General features: G+C 38.5%; 1 protein-coding gene across 1 annotated transcript; it reads left to right on the forward strand.

Moving 5' to 3' along the window:
- The first annotated feature begins 1,091 nt into the window (after positions 1-1,091).
- On the forward strand, positions 1,092-21,087 carry LOC141444726 (uncharacterized). Its single transcript, XM_074110341.1, has 14 exons — positions 1,092-1,433; positions 1,843-1,968; positions 2,501-2,923; positions 3,357-3,491; positions 4,489-4,616; positions 6,210-6,284; positions 7,223-7,352; positions 9,942-10,048; positions 11,151-11,247; positions 12,288-12,464; positions 13,628-13,729; positions 14,077-14,172; positions 15,304-15,360; positions 19,430-21,087. The coding sequence occupies exons 1-14, from the start codon at positions 1,293-1,295 to the stop codon at positions 19,514-19,516; spliced, it is 1,881 nt and encodes a 626-aa protein (XP_073966442.1). The 5' UTR covers positions 1,092-1,292; the 3' UTR covers positions 19,517-21,087.
- Positions 21,088-21,154: the final 67 nt, after the last annotated feature.

A 21,154-nucleotide genomic window follows, 5' to 3' on the forward strand; every position in this document is an offset into this window, starting at 1 on the left:
ACATTTACCATTTGTTCCGTCACAGTTTGTACATTAACCTTCAGTTTTTCTTTCTGTTCCATTTGCTGCTTCTGTTTCTTTGATCCAAACTTCCTGCTTAACTCTAACCTGCTCGTTTCGTGCAACTGCGAAGTATCTAGGTCGATTTTTATCACTGGTTTTAGTTCTGCACATCCAACCTCTATCAATCGTACTTTTCCGGTTTTTCTGTTTCTAACTAGGATAAACGTTTGGCCGAGGTCTTCTGCATCTTCGTCTCCTGCGTACAATACGTCAGATATTTCGGTAACTAAAGATTTGTTACCATTTTCGTCTACGAGACGTTTGCAGTCTACATCGAGGTCGTCTTCGGGCTCTCCGTTTTGAAAGTTCACTAATACGGTATGACTCTCCTCTTTAGAGTAGACGGAGTCAATTGTTAGTAATTCTTCCATTGCTAAAGACGAATTATCTGTAATTTTTTTGTAATAACAAATTGGCAGTGTTCACATGTATGTTTTTTTGAGGTTATAAACAAACTGTTTTTTTTTTAATTATCTGTCAATACAATTTTACTTGTGCTGTTTGACCATACTGCCCAAGTGCCCAGTGCCCATAGTTTGAATCTGTAAAAATTTGTTTTGTTAACACCCGACGCAAAAAGAGGGATGTCAAGTCAATAAATGTTGTGAGTTTGAGTTCGTTATAAGTTTGACCGCTATGTCTGTCTGTGGCACCGTAGCTCTTAAACGGGTGGACCGATTTGAATGCGCTTTTTTTGTTTGAAATCAGGTTTTCTAGCGATGGTTGTTAGACATAATTCATCAAAATTGGTTCAGCCATTTTTGAGATATTGAACTTTGAAGTGACAAAGTCGGTGGTTTTCCAACTTTTTATTTAATTATAATTACTAAATAAAATCCGGCCTTTTTTGTCGTTGCATTGGCTGTATTAGAAGAAGAGACGATAGGTAAGTCGACACTTTAGCAATGCTGCCAGAATCGGAAATACTAAAACTACCATACGAATTTTTGTTGTAGGTATTGTATTAGTATCCGAACATTTGTTTTATTTGACATGACAGCTGTTGTGTTCTGCTGTTGACAGCTCGAGGAGATATCGGACCATCGGACCATATCTCTTAGTAGTCTGCAAAGAGTATTAGTACCTATAGAGGTAGTCTGTGTATCGGACGGAGTGCATTTGGCTATACCTATTTTGTGTTTTACGATACGAAAAGAACCTTCAGCGCGTTATTATTGTATTTTGATGCAATCATGAATGTTGTACCTATGTGTTAAAAGTGTTTCAATATGAGAACTGTGAAAGAAGAATCCGCAAATCCGTCTGCAAAATTGTTGAGTTGTCGGGCTTGCTTGGCTACGGATATTAAATTGTATAACATTCACGAAAACCGACTTTCGGAGGCATTTACACACATAACTGGGACTCCTGTAAGTACTGTTTACTTATTCGCGCTGTAGTTTCAACTATGCAACTATGAAATGACTACAAAACGGTCATTATAAGAATGTATATAGGTACATCATAATCAGAACTTTCTATATAGTGTAAATTTAGCTTCTCTTAAAATTATCTCATAAAATAAACGATTCAAAATGTGTAAAAACAGAAAAACTCGGTAAAATTCTGCAGGTATACATGAAAAGATGCAGATTTTATGCAACGTTAATAAGGGCCTGTTTCACTAATTGTTGACTAACTTTAAGTGTCAGATAAAAGTAATGCTGTCTTTGTTTATTTGGACAAAACAAACAGAGATGGCATCACTGATATCCACCACTTAAAGTGAGTTTATAAGTGATGAAACAGGCCCTTAATATTTGCTACAAATGTTTCCAGGTTTTAGTACTTGATGGTCTTCCGCAACACCTGTGTGTGTACTGCTGCGCCACACTTCACAAATATGTGTTATTCCGTTCAAAGTGCCTCCGAGCTCAGCACTGCTTAGCAGAACAGGTCCCTCATGTGAGTTCCATTGTAATTTTTTTTTATATTGCAACAAAGCTTTAGTACACCAAATGTGACTTTGTCAGCCTCATGGGGGTAATAATGCAAACTAAAACCTTTTTTTTTGTTAGAATATGGACCACTTTTTGTTTATTTTGTAATTAAAAGCTTAACTATATGTTAATGTTATTAAACAAAAAACAGTTTTTAAGCTACCTTTACATATAACAGTTATAAAGTTTTGAAAATGAGATAGATATTTTATATTGATTTTTCAAATAAATCACTGTAAATCCAATTTTCAAACAAATTAATTTATCTCTTTGCTGCAGAAGAAATAAGTACTTAGATGTACATTAATGTTTACTTATTCAAATAATGTTTTTAAAACAATAGCATATAATATAAGATTTGTGCGCAAAATCAAGTTGAAGCTTTATGACAGTAAAGTATCCATGGACGGGTGGAAGCAGAAGCATTTTGGTTTTAGATACCATGGTATCGTCCGACTGTCAAGTGGCTAAAGTAAAGTAAAGTTTTTTTTTTTCAGCTAACCACCGGCTACATAAAAACCATAGACCGCTTCTCCCATCATCTCCTACTGAATCTCACTTTAAAAAAACTTGATGCCACAGACTACACAGAGTCTATACAAGTCGAGGAAATAAAAAAAGAAGAGGATATAGACAATATAATTCCAGAGTCTGATGATTTGAAAACAGAATATGAAATCAAAGACAAAGATGATGTAGATGATTTCAGTGATGGTAATAATACTTCTGAACATATTTTTGTAACTACAAATCCCATAGCGGATGTCAAGAAAAAGAAAGGGAGAAGAAAAAAAATTGTCACAGAGAAAAGAGTTAAGAGAAAAATTAAAAAAAGAATATCAGATAATGATTATTTGCCTGACTTTGATTTTGCCAAGTTCGAGAGCAATTATAGCTGTGAAATAATTGCTTTAACTAAGGTATGTAGTGCTGCAGTTTTTAATTTTAAATTTATATGAATGGCTTGGTTAAAGCCGCAGCTTCCAACTGAAACAACTGGAGCTTTATGGGGGAGGCCTCTGTCCTGAAGTGGACGTCTTACGGCTTGGCTTGCTCGTTTGCCATCCAGTCGAATAAAAAAAAAAGACCTACAAAGATTCAGAGAAAATATTGTCAATTAAAAAAAAACATTGTTCTGTGATTTTGTTATTGTCAATAAGGTTTCCTAATATATTGTATTGTACATTACAGTTATGTCGTTATGTACGTCCTTTTTACGCCTGAAACAGGATCATCCTAGTTTTGACATGTGTGTCATTCTTCTCTTTTACTTTGTTTTCGGTGTTAGTTTTTATATAGTAAAACGTATGTTGAATTAAGATTTATAAAACGATGATGATGGTGACGTTACAGGAGCAACAGCTGGAAGAGATTCAGGCGCGTAAGTCCTCCGACAACTACCAGTACGCGGCGTACAAGTGCGAGGAGTGCGGCAAAGGGTTCCGCGCCGAGGACGCCTACAACAACCACATGATACGACACAGCCCCGTGAGCCAAGAGACCATAGACTTTTTTTATTATTATTTTACTAGATTTTGCCCGCGACTTCGCTCGGTCAGAATCAGTATGTAGTTCAATCCCACAGGAACCATACATTATTTCGGGATAGAAAGTAGTCTATATGTTAATCCAGAGTATATATTGCCTGTATACTAAATTTCATGCAAACCCGTTCAGTTGTTTATGGCTGACGATCTCTTTAAAAAGCTTTATACTTTAAATTACCTTTAAGCAATAAGTTGTCATTGTAAAAGTCGTGAATATGGACGTTAAAACGTAGATATCTACTTTACTTTAATAATCAATGTAGGGTGACCATGTATCCAGACTACCTACTGGTAGTTATTGGTTTAAATAAAATAATTAATTGTAGTAAAATAATAAATGCGCACCTTTAAAATTAAACTGAAATAATTCGAAATTTTCTCTTCTTTAAATTCAACCAGATTGTGTTTTGTTTAAATTTGATTTTGGAAATGTTAATATTTCGAATTGTTTCAGTTAAATTTTAAAGGTGTGAACGCTTCAGTCCCGCCTGTTGAATGTCAATCAACTTTTCAGTGTACGTTATTCTATCCCGTTACCCAGGAGACATCAGTGATACACTTTGTTAGAAAAATGTTTGCAATATATACTACTTACTAGCATGTAAATGAGATGAACCATGAGGGCAATGCCTTAAAACTGTCACAATTCCTAACTTTGAGTGGATTTGTACCCCATAAAATCAAACTTTTAATAAGTAGCTCGGGAGACGTTAACATGGCAACAAGGTTCGCTAAAAAGTTGATTGAACCATCCAATTTAAATTAAAAATTAAAAATCATCGTTTTACGGGTTATTTCGTAACACCCATGTGTAATCGTACTATATAGTATAAATAGCAAACATTTTTCTAACAAAGTGTATCACTGATTGATGTCTCCTGAGTTACGAGACAATAACAACACTAAAAAGTTGATTGACCCAGATGTCTGTCTGTCAGAGCATGGGCGGGCACGCGTGCGAGGTGTGCCGCGTGCGCTTCAAGCGCGCGTCGCGGCGCCAGGAGCACCAGGACCTGCACCGGCTCAAGTTCCTCTGCCGGGAGTGCAGCTTCGTCTCCCGGAACAGGTGAGGCAGTCCGAGCCAGAGCCAGAGGGAACAGCTGGAGGAAATGGAATAAGCTGTGTAAAGGTTGCACGTTGTAGGCTAAGGCTCCATCTCCACCAGAGATGTGGGAAGGAATGTGTTTTTCATGAACCAATAGAAATGTTTCATTTAGAAACCAAAAAGTCGTTTCTGGGAAATTGCATACGTTTTTATAATAAAATTACAAAAAGTATTACAAATGAAACGGATACAAAATTCAGATCTATTGTCAAGAAGACGTTAATATCTAAGGGGTATTATAAAGTTAATGATTATATCATGGACAGTGATATTTGGAAATAATCCCGATAGTGTCCGCATTTGCTTAGTTTGGGACTAGGTCAAACCTGTCAAGTGTCCCATGATATTTATTTATTTATTTATTTAATTCCGATCCGCATACATATCATTTAATAATATTGTAAAATGTTGTGTTAAATACTATATACATATCATTTAATAATATTGTAAATCTGTTTAAATATATACACATATATACCTCGTTGAGTTTCGGTGGTAGATTTTTTTTGACATTCATAAGTGCTTGTTATAGCCTAAATTGAATAAAGATATTTTTAATTTGACTTTGACTCGCCTCGCTCCGCTCAGCTGTTTCCACCAGAGATGTGTTGTGCGGGGTTTACTAATGTTTCGGCGAATAACGTTTGGCAACCTGTTTCATTTCGCAACTTTTCATTTCCCAACTGTTTAATATTTCTGAAACTGTAAGTATTTCTGAAACTGTAAATATTTCAGGATTTTTATAAAATTAAACTAACCTAACCTAAAGGGTTCTACACGATGGCCCTGAAATAAATCCTGAAATATTTACAGTTTTAAAGTTTGCGAGATGAAAAGTTGCGAAATGAAACAGGTTGCCAAACGTTACGTTGCGAAAAGGCAGTACTCGGTTGTGCGGGTATAGGTGGAATGAAGCGTTTCTATTGGTTCATAAAAACATATTCTTCGCACATCTTTGCTGTGAGACGCAGCCTAATGCGACGCCACGCCACGTCGTCCGACGCATGTTTCTATCTGCACCTAACCAAACCGTTTGACCCCTCTCCCCCCCTTAAATGTGTGACGCAATTTATGTATGATCCCTTTTTGTTATAAATATAATTAATTGTCTAGATATTCATATCATAGAATAACACAGAATACATTCTTCGTTCTCATATAATTGAATTAATATGAATTGTGATAAGTGAAAAGTGATACTAGATATTCAAAGGAAAAGTGCTGCTGGATTAATCAACTTTTTAGTGTATGTTACTCTGTTCTGTAACTCAAGAGACATCAGTGATACTTTTTGTTAGAAAAATGTTTACAATACATACTACTAGCATGCTTAATAGATGGACCATGACGGAATTGCCTTCAAACTTTCCCAACTCCTGACTTGAAGTGAATTTGTACCCCATAAAATCATACTTTTTAATAAGTGACTCAGGTGACGTTACCATGGCAACAATGAGAAGTTGATTGACACTGCTAATAAAAAATTGCGATTGTCTATGGCCGGCTAGTGTAGTTTATGAAATTTGGCTATGTTTTATGTTGTATCTGTGGCAGGTACCAAGCGAAGAAACATTTCGAGTGGCACACGGGCAAGATCCACGTGTGCAAGCACTGCGGCGCGAGCTTCACGTGAGTGCTGGCTAGGGAACAGGCCTATTTGACACCTGTCAACGGACAGCTGTCGGCTTTCACAATCATTATTCATTAGTTATCCAAATTGGGAATGAATATCACGTTATTGGTTTTAGGTCTCCTGTCTGTTCCTCACTCAAAATCAAAATTAGGTATATGAACTGTAGTTTCCTCATGTGTGTAATGTCTCTACTTTGACATTTATTTATTTATTTATTTATTGATATACCAACAGTGTTTACACAGGAAATTACATTAGATTTACAATGGTTCTTATACTATATGTAACACTAACAATAGGTATATACAGCGCTCACGTATATGTGGATAGATTAAATAGTATTTTAGATTACATAAGTTAAATTTTACATTAAATCAAAGAAAATAAAAATTTAAGTACCTACTCATAACCAGACATTGGCGAAATACGTCTTGTTAAAACAGAAAGAGTGAAAGCCATAAAAAAAATCACTTTGATTCTAGTCATCATCATCATTTAGCCTATATACATCCCACTGCTGGGCACAGGCCTTCTCTCAGAGCAGGAGGGCTTGGGCCGTAGTTCCCACGCGGACCCAGTGCGTATTGGGAACTTCACACGCGCCATTGAATCTAGTATTGTATTGTATTTTTTTTTCAGATAATCACAATTACTATTCTAAGGAGCGTACTCCCGCCGGGGTTATAAAAATTGTTTACTAAAAGAAACCTTATGTCAATACTTTCATTTTTATTTATTAAAAACAGTCCTATACTTAACAAACTTACCTACATAAAATAAAAATAGAACCTAAAACTAAAATAAATTACATAAAGAGTAATCCTTAGGCAAGGTCCCGAAGATGCTGGCAGCGTTTAGATTCAGTGATTAGATTGATATATGATATGATGAGGGTTGTCTCTGGGTGTCACTGACGTCGTTCACTTGTCTGCAGCAAGAGCTCGACGTATCTGTCGCACGTGCGGCTGCAGCACCCCGCCATGAACGTGGCGTGCGACGCGTGCGGCGAGACCTTCGTGGGCCGCCTCGGGCTGTTACAACACAAGTCGCGCGCGCACCCGCAGGTACCGTGCTGGGCTCTATGTTAATTCGCATAACTGAATACGCATAATGTGGATTGGCATAACAATAAGTTGGCATAAATTTATTTGGCGTTATCTGGGAAAAGGTACCTTGTTGTCGGTATTGAGTTATTGATATCCCATAATCTACATACATTTAGCTATCGAACCATGTAAGAAACATGCATGTAGGTTTAATAGATATTTTTAAAAAAATGTTAAAGCTCAAAAGCCAGAAAAGGTGATTATGAGAAATTGAATTCAAACTTGTACACCCAATAAAAGTATGTTATTGTTGGAAGTTACATAGATGACATGCTATTTGAGGAGTAGATTGTACGAGCTTTCAGGTTTCAAGAACAATTTTGTAATTGGACAACGGTTTTTACTATAGTTTACCTTGCAAAGTGCATAAAGTAATAAAAAAGGTTGATGGATTTTTTACATTTTTTTCTATTTATAGTATATTTCTATTGGATTTTATCGAAGGAAAAAAATATTATGCGTAATTGGACACTAAATAAGAACTACTCCGTTTTGAATTAACGTTGTTTATTATATAAAAAAAATACTTTAACAAAAATAACTTTGTTGTTTACAAATGTAATTAAACAGTCAAATCAACAAACTTTTATATTTAGTACGCTAAAACATAGCCAAATGAGACCAAATTAACTCAATAAAACATAAAAAACTAGTTTTTTCAATCTCAAAATTCAAGGTAAAGTTTAGTAAAAAGTTGGTACAATCACTATATATTTTCTAAAAGGTACCTTATCGTCGGTGGTAAAATATTTAGTGATTATGAAGTGATATCATTTTAAAAACGACTAATAACTTACAATTTATTTTAATAGTCTTAATTTAAGAACACTGTAGTATTAAAACTCTTACCAAAACCTATAATTTTGTCTCAACACACTAAATGATTAACGTATTTGAAAAGGTACCTTATTGTCGGTCGTAAAATGTTTAGTGACATAGTTAAGAATAAGATCTAAAAAATGCTTTTGATTTGTAGTTGTAACTATTAATCGTTATTATTATTACTATAAATCAACCTCTAAAGACCAGCAAGTGGTAGGACCTTGTGCAAGGTCCGCCCGGATTGCTACCACCATCTTGCTCGCTAATCCTGCCGTGAATAGCAGTGCTTGCATTGTTGTGTTTCGGCGTGGAGAGTAAGACAGCCGGTGAAATTACTGGCATTTGAGGTATCCCATCTTAGGCCTCTAGGTTGGCAACGCATCTGCAATCCCCCTGGTGTTGCAGGTGTCTAAGGGCGGTGGTAATCTCTTACCATCAGGTGACCCACTTGCTCGTTTGCCATCCAGTCGAGTAAAAAAAAGACAAATTGGCGTAAATCGTCAATAAGGGCCTTATCACACTAGCGATTCGCGGGAAAGTTGAAAGCGAGGCAAGCGAGGCGCTGCGAGCGTATAACGATTTCGCCGCAAGCGCGCAACGATGTTGCTGCTGCGAGCGCATGGCGAGTTCGCTGCTTTAGCGTCAAAAACGCCATATTGTAGACTTTCGTATAATAAATAGGGCGTCTTCGGCGCTAACGCAGCGAACTCGCAGCGACATCGTTGCGCGCTCGCGGCGATATCGTTTCATGCTCGCGGTGAAATCGTTACGCTCTCGAAGCGAACTCGCTGCGCGCTCACCTCACTTTCAACTCGCCGCAAATCGCTAGTGTAATAAGGGCTTAACTGGCTACCGCCTAATGGTGGCCAGTTATTGATGATTTACCTTACTATAATTAAACGCATTTTATGATGATTCTTGACGTTTTTTACGCGCCGACAAGCACCGCAATGGGCCCGCGTGGGAACTAATGCCCAAGCTCTCTCATTCTGAGAGGGGTCCTGTGCCCAGCAGTGGGACGTATAGGCTAGGATGATGATGATGATGATGACGCGCCGACAAAGTACCGACGTCCGACACGTCTTCCAAACCGATACCGAGCGCACAGAAAGCATTCAAGAGCGGCACCGACAATAAGGTACCTTTCTTACTAAACTTTAAGGGATGTTTTAACTCATAAAAATCGTTTTAAAAACTTGTATCTCTTGTAAAATTAAAATTTAGACCCTGCTTATTAATATAGAGTAAAAAAAGAAAAAATGATTTTTTTCGACATTTTACTTCAAGCGCGATTATCTCGGAAACTAGAACCGACAACAAGGTACCTTTTACCAGACAACGCCACAATTAGCATAACATTACTTTGAATACGTATATAAGAGTATAAACATGAAATGATTATTTTAATGAAATTGTAAATTTTATTTTTCAAACAACATATGCAGTGTTACATTAAGTGAAAAATTATTGCTAAAAGTATTATTGTTTCATTATTCTTTTATTGTCTTATTTGCTCAATTCAATTAGATATCTGAGAAGTGAACTACTATGTGAAAATATCTATTATTGGGCTTTTAAAAAAAACCTGTACACCTGGTGTTTCATAATTATCTCTCAATAACCCTCTCTCCCGAGCTAGTGAATCAATCACCCAGCCAGGTGCACAGGGGCGCCAGCAGCCCCGTCACATAATAATTGATTGTAATAATGAACTGTAAATTCCAGATCGCTTCAGTGAAGCCAGAATCTAAGTGTGCGTCGTGCGGGCTCCAGTTCTTAAGCCAAGACGCCCTGGCGCGTCACGCGGCGGCGGGCTGCGACCCCGACTTGAGGTCAGTAACTACCATCATCATCATCATGGTCATCTTGGCTTTTATATATACGTCCCACAAATTGCAGAGCATAGACATAAGTCGGTTATGTTATCATATCAAGTTAGGTTTTACGTGTTAAGGAGTGGCCACACCGCTGCTTAAAAAACGGTGACAGTACGGAATAGCAGTGACGCACCGTATGCGCACCGTTGTTATCGCATGCTATCCACACCGCTGCTTAAAATACGCAAAAAGCGCGGAATCGCAGTGACGTGCAGTAAACGTCACGACTCTTGTTCGGTAAAGTCCTGACGTTTACGGCACGTCACTGCGATTTCGTATTTTAAGCAGCGTTGTGGAGAGCATGCGATAAAAACGGTGCGCATACGGTGCGTCACTGCGATTCCGTGCGGTAACCGTTTTTAAAGCAGCGGTGTGGCCGCTCCTTTAAACTCAATTTCTTTATATCGATACATACAGATGTAATGAATACTGTTTTGGGGGTCAATCAATATTTTAGTGTAGCTAGCTTTTTGCTACAGTAACGTCTCCTGAGTCACCTATTAAAAATATTATTTTATGTGGTACAACGCCACTAAAAGTTAGGAGTTGTGATAGTTTTAAGGCAATTCCCTTACGGCTCATCTCCTAAGTGTGCTAAAAGTATAAATTGCTCACATTTTGCTAACAAAGTGTATCACAGATGTCTCCTGGGTAACGGGACAGAATAACACTAAAAAGCTGATTGACCCTAGGTAGTATTACGTCAGAAAGTTCGTATTTATCTTCCTTTCTCAACTGTAGTGTTTAGTTTTGTAACTAAGGGACCCCATACATCCCTGTATTTTTTTTATTTAATTGTGTGTTTTTTTTAAGTATTTTATTTGTAATTATTTTATGTTGAAAAAATGACTTTCTGCCAAGTTTCTTGCGGCGCATTCTTCTTGGCAATGAATGGTCCTTCCGAAAGCGCTGGTAGTTTAAAAAATGACGTGTAAAAGTGCCCATTGCGGCCTATTTACTGAATAAATGATTTGAATTTGAATTTTGAATTTATCATAATAAAGTTAGCTGATGCTTATTGAGAGAGCAAGGTGAATACTCTTAATGTTGGTTGCAGGCCGTGTCTGACGTGTGGTGAGTCGCTGCCCTCTGAGGAGGCGCTGCAGAGTCACGCGCAAGAGTGTCACAACACGGACCAGTTCAAGTGCTTGGAGGTAGGCACGTGGCGGTTTATACAGGGTATCCCACGGCATAGCCACACAGGACAGATTCAGACAGGAGATTATTCATATTCCTTTGATTACAGTTTAAATAGTTTTATAGTACATTGTGTCTTAAGGGCGGTAAATAAGGAATTACGAACGAGAGTCTGACTGAGGGCTTTAATGAGTTGATGTTCGTAATTCTAGTACCGCCCGTGCGACATACAATGTTTTTCATCACATTTGCGAGTAAAATTGTATATTTGTAAAAGAAAAACTAATATTTTATCAAAAATTGCCGATACCACTAACTGCGCTCTTGGCAGCGCCAGCTCCGCGCCGCCCTCCTCCCCCCCCCCCCCCTCCCCCTCCGCAGCATGTGCAGCGCGCGCACGGAGCAGCAGCACACCATGCAGTAACAAACTCATGCGACCGACCTTGGGCTTCATGGCATGAAAATTAGTACAGGCAATGACTCATTTACCGACCACGGGTTTCATGACAAGCACATTAAGGTCGAGGGTTTTATTTGGGGGGTTGCAACCAAGGTAGCCTGCATGTCACGACACTGTTTACGAGCAAGTGTGATGAAAAAAATAAAAATAAAAATTTCTTTCAAAAATAATAATAAAATAAATAAATAATGTTAAATGTTTATTTCAGATTTCATACGATTCATATAATTATAATAATAATATTGTCTATTTACATTATTTAAGATACTTTCCCTCCATGTGGCATAACCGTGGGACACCCTCATACCTTTTGGTTTTAACGGCTCGCTTTTCGTTCACCAAAGTTTCACGGCACACCAGTAAAAAATAGCCAAGTGCGAGTCGGACTGACGCGTTGAGGTCTCCGTACAGTATACCCAAAATATGTAGTATATATTGCAAACATTTTTCTAACAAAGTGTATCACTGAGGTCTCCTGGGTAACGGGACAGAATAACATGCACTGAAAACTTGATTGACCCACTTAACAGATACTAGACTACTAGATTTTTTTTTTAAATTCGGGTTTTGTGATTTTTTAATGTATTTTATTTCCAGTGTAACAAAACATTCGCAAGCTCATCCTCGTACGACGTGCACCACCAGCGGGTCCACTTGAACGTGCGCTGGCGGAAGTCGCGCGACAAACGCGCGGCCGACGCGCGGCAGACGCGCCGCGACGAGCCGCCCAAGCGGAGGGAGGCCATGTGCGAGATATGCGGAAAGGCGTGCGAGGTGAGTGTGGCGGAAACAAACGCAACCCTTTTTTTATATTTGTTCAAATATATCTTTATTGTAACAATTTGAGTTGTAAAATAATAATAAAAAACCGGCCAAGTGCGAGTCGGACTCGCGCACCGAGGGTTCCGTATAAATAATTATATGATGTAACTAAAAATTTACGGTTTTCGCAAGATTCTGAGTTCACGGGAAGTACCCTGGAGGATATGTATCTTTTGATTGCGTTGGCTTAGAAGTTTAATATTTTCACAGCTCCAAGGCACAGTAGACATGAGTATTTGATATAAATTTCAGCTTGATACCTCCACGCGTTCCTGAGATAAAGGGTCTTGACAGACGGACGGACGGACAACAAAGTGATCCAATAAGGGTTCCGTTTTTTCCTTTCGAGATACGGAACCCTAAAAACAACTAAGATAATGACAGAGAGGATGAGAGATGACGGATTGTCATGGAATGACGTAATTTTTCTAGAAAGAGATGGAATGCAAAATTCATTCGCTCCTATCTTGCTTATTTTTCAACAGATATTAATGATTTTTTCACACCTCTCCTTCAGAAAAGTAACTTTTCCTCCCTGACGAGAGGGAGCAAAGTGCAACTTTTCTGTTCAAGGCTTTTCTAAGTGTTTTATTCCAAATGGCATTTTTTGAAGTTGATAATTGTAAAGCCACGCCATTTTCTATGCTGGTTGTTCTTTAATAAATAATATTTAGATTTTTTTTTTCAGTTTATAAATGCTCGGTGTGAAAAGTTGTATGAGCCACTCGGGAGCAAATTATTTTCATCTTGGGCGCTAACCTTGAATCCCTCATTACGCTTAGGATTCTTCTTTAGAATCCCTCGCTACGCTCAGGATTCTAATGTAGAATCCTTCGCTACATTCTGGATTCAATTTACGCCCTCGCCGTAAATACACCATTTGCTCCCTTGTGACACAAATAAATATTACATCATTCATTTTATTTACCAGTTTTGCTCATTAAAATGTTTAAGAGAAAATTTGTGTTCCTTGCATATTTCCTATTGGTACTCGTAATATACATTTATGTACCAGGGTGGGAATGTCAACACGAAGCAAAAGGTCCCGCCCACATGATTCCCTTTGTTCGACTATGCATGCATAATGTATCGTGTGTGTGTGTGTGTGTGTACAGTCGAACGCGGCGTTGGTGTACCACCAGCGCAGCCACACCGGCGAGCGGCCCTACAAGTGCACGCAGTGCCCCAAGAGCTTCACCATGCCGCAGGCGCTCATCGTGAGTATTGTGCTGGTAATGGGAACACTCGCCGCTCGCCGCTCTCCGCTCGCCGCCCAAGGTGCCATAAGACACCAGTTACAATCGTCACCCGCAGTGCCACGAGACACCTGTTACACTCGCCGCTCGCGGTGCCATAAGTCACCAGTTACAATCGTCACCCGCAGTACCACGAGACACCAGTTACACTCGCCCCTTGTTACCCTAGGGACGGGTCGTCATATATTTGGAAGTACTTTGCCCAGTTTCTAGGCAGTATTTTAGTTGAATCGAAATTCACAATTTCCTTATGGATTTTACAAATTTGTCATAGTAATTTGTAAACATAGCATTGTGTTTGTGCGTAGACTCACCAGCTGGTGCACTCTGAGGAGCGGCCGTACATGTGCGCCGCGTGCCCCAAGGCCTTCAAGCAGAAGGTGGCCTTACAGCTGCACAGCAGGGTACGTATCTGTAAAGTCGCTCTACCATAAGCGTATGCAATGAGGGCTATCGTTTTTTGTCTCACTAGATGGCGCACTGTTGCGTGAGGTTTTTAAGTATGGCTTTCAAAGTCTGTTATTACGGGCGTGAAAACAAAGTTTAGATTAAAATCATATTTAATACACCTTAAAACCGTACCATAAAAATATCGAGCATGCCACAGTGTTGCATAGTCCCCGTTTTGTTCGGAAATAAGGGAGGACAAAGGTTTCCGAAAGACAAAACTGTCTCAAAACACAGACATTCATTGCCCCGGAATGCATATTTGCCATAATTAGTTTCAGATATTGCAAAATATTCACAAAATTACTCTAATTTTAAATAAACCCGCGTAGCTCACCTAAAAACTAGAGACCTCACGCTACACTAGCGCCCATTTCACTGAAAATAGTTTTTGGTTTTAGCCAATCTGTAACATGAAACATTTACAGGATGTTTGGCAGTCGGATGTAGGGGTTTTAAGGGATGATAGTTAAGGTCATTCTGAGCATTTTTGACCACAATTTTACTATTATACCAAGTTTTACGGTTTTTGAGAGATTTTTATTTTTAATAACTACTTTGTTTGCCAGTTTATTTTTTATTTAACAACCTGTATAGGTAGCTTGTATTGAGATAAATTTAGTGTTTTGCCTTTGAAATGCCTTGGATCTTCAAAATAAATTCAAATAATGGCCCACTTCTGCTAGACTGATAAAAAAACATCTTTAGACATGACGATAAAAAAACTCGCATAATTAATATAATTTTGTAACTTCGCGTCACTATAAAAACAGAAACAGCGATTTAAGCGTAAAATTGCTTAATGAACTTTTTTTATTTACGCGCTTTCTAATAATATGCCATTTAAAAAAAGAAAACTAAACTTTGCACCATAGTAAATGCGGTCAAGAATGTTCAGAATGATCCTACGCATCAAAACCCCTACACCCGACTGCCAAACACCCTGTATGTAAACATATTTAAAGTTAAACTTAGATTAAATAAAAACCTTGTAACTAATATTTTTCAATGGTGTTTACTTATAAATATAACGTTTTTCTTTTAACATTGTGCACCTATTGACATACTCAAAAATGTGTTGTATACAGGTGCACACAGGCGAGCGTCCGTACAAGTGCTCCATGTGTGACAGCTCTTTTAAGCAGGTACCGTATACCCTATAGCAGCCGTTTTCAACCTTTTTTGTTTTAACAAAAAACCCAACCCGTTACTGCCCAAGCCCTCTCATTCTGAGGGAAGGCCTGTGCCCTGCAGTGGGCCGTATATAGGCTGGGATGATGATGATGATTACAGGCCACACCCGCTATAATAATCAGTAGCCTTAGGGGCTGTTTCACCACCCATTGGTTAATTTTATTTGACGGATCCGTGGCGGCCGAGTGGTTTGACCTATCGCCTCTCAAGCAGAGGATCGTGGGTTCAAACCCCGGCTTGCACCTCTGAGTTTTTAGAAATTCATGTGCGGAATTACATTTGAAATTTACCACGAGCTTTACGGTGAAGGAAAACATCGTGAGGAAACCGGCACAACAAACCTGCGAAGCAATTCAACGGTGTGTGTGAAGTTCCCAATCCGCACTGGGCCCGCGTGGGAACTCTGCCCAAGCCTCTCATTCCGTGAGAAGGCCTGTGCCCTGCTGTGGGACTAGAGATTGCAATCCGGATAATCCGAAGTTCGAAAATCCGGATTTTTAGCATTTAAAGCGTGAATTTTAAATCCGGATTTTCAGTTCTAAAATCCGGATAATCGGATTTTTATTTAATTTTTTTTTATGTTTGTTACCTCAGAACTCCGTCATTTATGAACCGATTTGAACATTTTTTTTCGTTCGTCTAGGAATGCTTTCAATTAGGTCCCATAAGCACCAAATCATGATAATTGGATCCTAGGGAAATCGAGGGAACTCTTCAAATATTGTAGGAACGCCCATGGTAATTTCGATATATGTATATAGGAATAACTCGTTAATTTGCTCTTAAAAATCATCATTTGGTGAAGTGTAACAGATGATGAAGACCAAATTTGGCCAATGGAGCGACTACTCAATAACAAATACTTCATGGGTTGAATTTCAAATACTTTAACGCAGTTGCTAAGCAATTTAAGCTCATCGCAATTCATATGGTGAAATGCAATGGGTGATGTGATGGATGAAGCACCAACCAGGACTCCTTAATAATGAACGTCTCTGCATCGGAAAAAAACAATTTTTCGTAAAAGGTGACGAGCAGTTGACATTACACTATTGTATCTTAGATCTTTTACACTAAAAAGCATGAAAAAATGTTTTTAAGAAAAAGTAGAACCGATTACAAGGAACCGTGAAAGTGGTTTTCTGCCACTCTGGGGTCGGTGCCTCGGCGCGTGCCAGCGGGAGTGATTGAAGCCCAATATATTTGTATAGTTGTAGACGGCATTCCTGCCATTGTCTTGCTGTCATGTGCGCCTGAGTTGTCCCCTGTTATGACTCGCCTCTGAATCTTGGAAGATTGCCAATGCTCAACCTGTCCGTAAGAAAGGAAGTCTCCTCTACTCTGTAAGATTATGGAATGTGTTTTAAACAACCGTCTCCTTGCATACCTGAAAAAAAACGACCTCATCAGTGACCTCATCAGTGACCATCAATTCGGGTTTCGTCGAGGCCGGTCTACTGGGGATCTTCTTGTGTATGCTACTCACCTCTGGAGCGAAGCCATTGAGAGACATGGTGAGGCTCTTTCCGTGTCTCTTGGTATCTCTAAGGCTTTCGACAAGGTCTGGTACGCAAGTCTCATTGGCAAGCTTACGGCATACGTTATTGCTCCTGGGCTTTGCACCTAGATAGAAGATTTCCTGAGGAACAGATCGATTCGGGTTGTCGTTAATGGCTCCTCGTCCATACTCCTTGGTATTAGTGCCGGTGTCCTTCAGGGGTCTGTGCTCTTCGCGACTCTTTTTTTGCTGTACATCAACGACCTGCTGGTAACACCCGGTATCTTTGGGTATGGAGATGACAGCACAGTCTCGGTGAGATACTCACCCGAAGCGAAGTCTGAATCAAAGGTCTAATGTTTCAGGGAGTCGATGATCGAGGCGGTGAACTTGACCTTGGAGGCTGTTTCCCATGGGGTGATGCCAATTAGGTCGAGGGGGTTGCCTCAAAAACACAGGCTTGTCTTTTTTGGGCGAAATGGAGTCCCAAGTTCAACTGACTCCGACTTTCCGGAATGTCCCCGTTCCGATTAACGACCGTCTTGAGCTCTAAGGACTAGATCTCTCATCCAATCTAAATTTCGGTCGCTACATCGAGTCCATGGCAAAGACTGCTGCCAAAAAACTGGGTATCCTCTCCAGGGTGAGACGGTACTTCACCTTGGAGCAGCTCTTAAATCTTTACAGAGCTCAAGTTCGCTCTTGCATGTAATACTGTTCCCATCTCTGGGATGGGTCTGCTAGATATCAGCTGGATGCTTTGGACTCGTTGGAGCGCCGAGCGAAAAGGATCATAGGCAGTGACTCACTCGTAGGGGCAAATCTTCTGAGCCTCGAACACCGTAGACGAGTGGCCTGCCTTTCGGTTTTTTATAGGTTACATTTCGGTGAGTGTGCGGAGGTTTTACATAACCTGATACCCCCTTCCCCTTTCCGTCACCGAACGACTAGGCGCAGCGAGCAGTTTCACCCTAATGTTGTAGACATTCCTCCATTACGCACGAGCACGAAGCGGTTTGCCTCTTCTTTCATTATGCGGACTATAGAGTGGAACTCTCTGTCGAGGTCAGTTTTTCCGGAACGCTATAATCTGGGCATCTTGGCTGGGGCGCCGGCTTCGGACTGGGGGAAAGATATTTTCATGTTTTTTTCTAGTCGGTTCTATTTTTTGTTAAAATTTCTGTTTGTTGGTTTTTATTGGATTCTTGTCTTATTTTTAATAAAGAAGCCTTAAATTTTGAATTTCTTTCATTTTTAACAAACAGGTGAAGACCAGTAGGTAATAAAACAAAGTTATTTTACTAGTTATAGAAGTGCTAAACCTTTTTTTAAACTAAATATTTACACCTGTATTAAGTTACATAAATTTATATAGAAAATCCGGATTTAATCCGGAATCCGGATTTAAGTTATAGGAAATCCGAAAATCCGGATTTTCCAAAATACGTCCGGATTTGCAATCCCTATGTGGGACGTATATAGGCTGGGATGATGGGATGATGATTTGACGGAATGTGATGCCGTCTCCGTCTATTCGAACAAAACAAACAGAGACGACATCACATTTACCCGTCAAATTTTTTTATGGATGGTGGAACAGGGGGTTAATGTAGATTAAACTATAGCACAGGAATTTTTCAACAGCATGTATTATGTTAGGGTTATATGATAAATAAGCAAATACTTTTTATTTTCAATAACAATTTTTACATGACAATGTTTAATGGCTGGAGCCTCCTTTTAAGCTTGATAAAGCCTGTGTCAGGAGGCACCGCTCCTCCATAGTAATAGTCTGCATGTACAGTCAGCATCAAAAGCAGCTGCTCACTCTATTACTCTGCCGCATTAATAGTAGATTATTGTCGTGGCCTGGAAGTAGGCAATTGAGTATTTAACTAATACGAAGCCAGCAATTGCTATTCCAGCCGAGACTAATATAAAGCTTTTCTCAAAAATGGTGAATAATTCTGAAATAGAATAAACTTTTTCTCAAATATATTGTAAATTTAATTTTATTCCAATATTTTTCTTATGCTTTCCCGTCTTTTTCATTAAAAATAAACTGCAGGTGTATTTTTCCACCGAAAACACAAACAAGCTATTTCAGACCCAATAGGAAAAGTCCGGAGTTCCAACAAAATATCTGATACCGGCCAAATGACTTGGCTGTATACGACTTGTGCAAACATTTCCATGGCCTTTTTAACTTTAAAAATAAATGTGACTGATAAGCTAGCTCGACAATAATGAATTAGCGCGCGTGCAATCTTTTTGACTTTTTAATTTTTCGCTGACCATAAACTATGCACTTCACCTTCTGATGTGTAAAGAATAATGTCAACTTTTACGGACATTTTTGAGAAATACATATTTATCACTTGCATGGCGTTACGTACGTGGCTGAAAAGCGACAAACTACAAAGCGTGCAGCTACTTCAGACGCTGACCGTACTAAGATGGTGTTACATTTTATAAATCAATTTGTGACTGGGCTAGGATTTAATTGAAATGTAAATTTCCAGGGTCCCCATCTGCGCACTCACACCAAGCTGATGCACAACGTGCCGTGCGACAAGCAACGCCGCGGCGTCAAGCGGAAGCCGATGTGACACACAAACACACACACCTTCAACTTAGCTGTTTAAACTAATCAAATAATAATTTATTGAACCAGGCGTTACTTTGCGGAGGTGTCAATGAACTATAAACAATACATTTGAATATTTTGTATTCATTTATATAAATTAAAGTGTGACAATGCATGTTAGCGTTGTATCTTCAAATACAACAGAGTTATAAAGGTTTGAAAGTCAAGATTAGACGGAGGAAGACTTATTTGTATGTGACGTCACAGGCAAGCAGCGCCATACTTGCTGCATAGAGAAAAGCGTTTGTGTGTTTATATAACAATTTGTGTGTGTTATTATTATTTTATTTTGGTTCCGAAAATACTTTATTTACACAAAAAATAACGAATAGGTTATTACAAAAGTAAAATAAAACTAAAACTAACTTATTTTAACCTAATGGTCTTTTTTTATGTAGCTCTTTTTTTTTCAAATCGATAGTCTGTTTGTTCTTAACAATGAATCTATGTTCATGATAATGGTATCTACTGGAGACTGTAACGCAGTGAAAACTAACACAGTCTCCAGGGTTCATATTGTAACTATAGATGTGTTTTGAACAATAAAGATTTATTATTATTATTATTTAAAGCTTAAAAATGTTTATTTACAAATATTACCCAGATCTCTGCTATTGTAAAGGGTGACCAAAAGGCTGCCTGTGTCATTTTATTTATTTTTTTACAAGACATAAATTGTATGTTTTGAGCGCCACAGTCAGCAAAACGCGACTGCTGAAATTCGTGCCGTGGACGCCACGTCGGCATTTCGTGGCGCCTATGGAACGATTTTTCAGTTGTTTTTTGTTGTTTGTTTTCGACCGTGGCATTCAAAAGGATAAGGAGTGTTTCCTTATTACACGGCAATGCCAATATGATTGATCATTCTAATGAAGGTTTTTATCGCTAGATGGCGTTAGTATCGTGAGGTCCGTTTGACGTTTCAGTCTTGCTTGTGATTGGCTCGTTAATTAACCAATCGCTATCGTGACAGAAACGTCAAACGAACCTCACCATACTAACGCCATCTATCGATAAAAACCATCTCATTTTTTACATTAGAAAAAGGGTAAACAATCTTGACGAGTTTTTTTTATTGAAAAACCGTTTTAAAAATATCAGTAACTATTACTTATGATACCAAAAACATGTAAATGATCATTATGTCCTTGCTAATTGTTACATATTTGCTGTGACTTATTTTTTCAAAGTGTTTTTTCAATGAAAGACACGTCAAGATCGCTTACCTTCCTTTCTAATGCTAAAAAAAAGAAGTATAGTTGGGTTTTCTAACCAATTAATTAATTATGTATTAGGCGTTATTTTGCGCAGGTATAGAAAGCTAAATTTTAGCGACTAGATGAGAAGGACATACATAATTAGTGTGACTGAGTTGATCTCTTCATTAGACTTTTTTGCTGCAGCTCAGCTCAGTTTAGTTATAAGTAATCATCAAATCATCTATTCATTTTGTATTATAATAGCAATAACATAATCATATAAATGTATATTAAAATATAAGCTTATTTATTACGAATAAAAGTCTTACGTATGCGAATTGTTTTATTTTTTTAATTTGTGTTACTCTTTATTCAAAACATGACGAGAAAAGAAATATTTC

Source organism: Choristoneura fumiferana, chromosome 30, assembly GCF_025370935.1.
Source record: "Choristoneura fumiferana chromosome 30, NRCan_CFum_1, whole genome shotgun sequence".
Taxonomy (NCBI): domain Eukaryota; kingdom Metazoa; phylum Arthropoda; class Insecta; order Lepidoptera; family Tortricidae; genus Choristoneura; species Choristoneura fumiferana.

Coding starts and splice junctions, on each gene's coding strand:
- LOC141444726 (XM_074110341.1), top strand. CDS start 1,293: ATGAGAACTGTGAAAGAAGAATCCGCAAATCCGTCTGCAAAATTGTTG. Junction 4,617..6,209: donor AGCTTCGTCTCCCGGAACAG/GTGAGGCAGTCC, acceptor TATCTGTGGCAG/GTACCAAGCGAAGAAACATT. Junction 11,248..12,287: donor ACCAGTTCAAGTGCTTGGAG/GTAGGCACGTGG, acceptor TTTTATTTCCAG/TGTAACAAAACATTCGCAAG.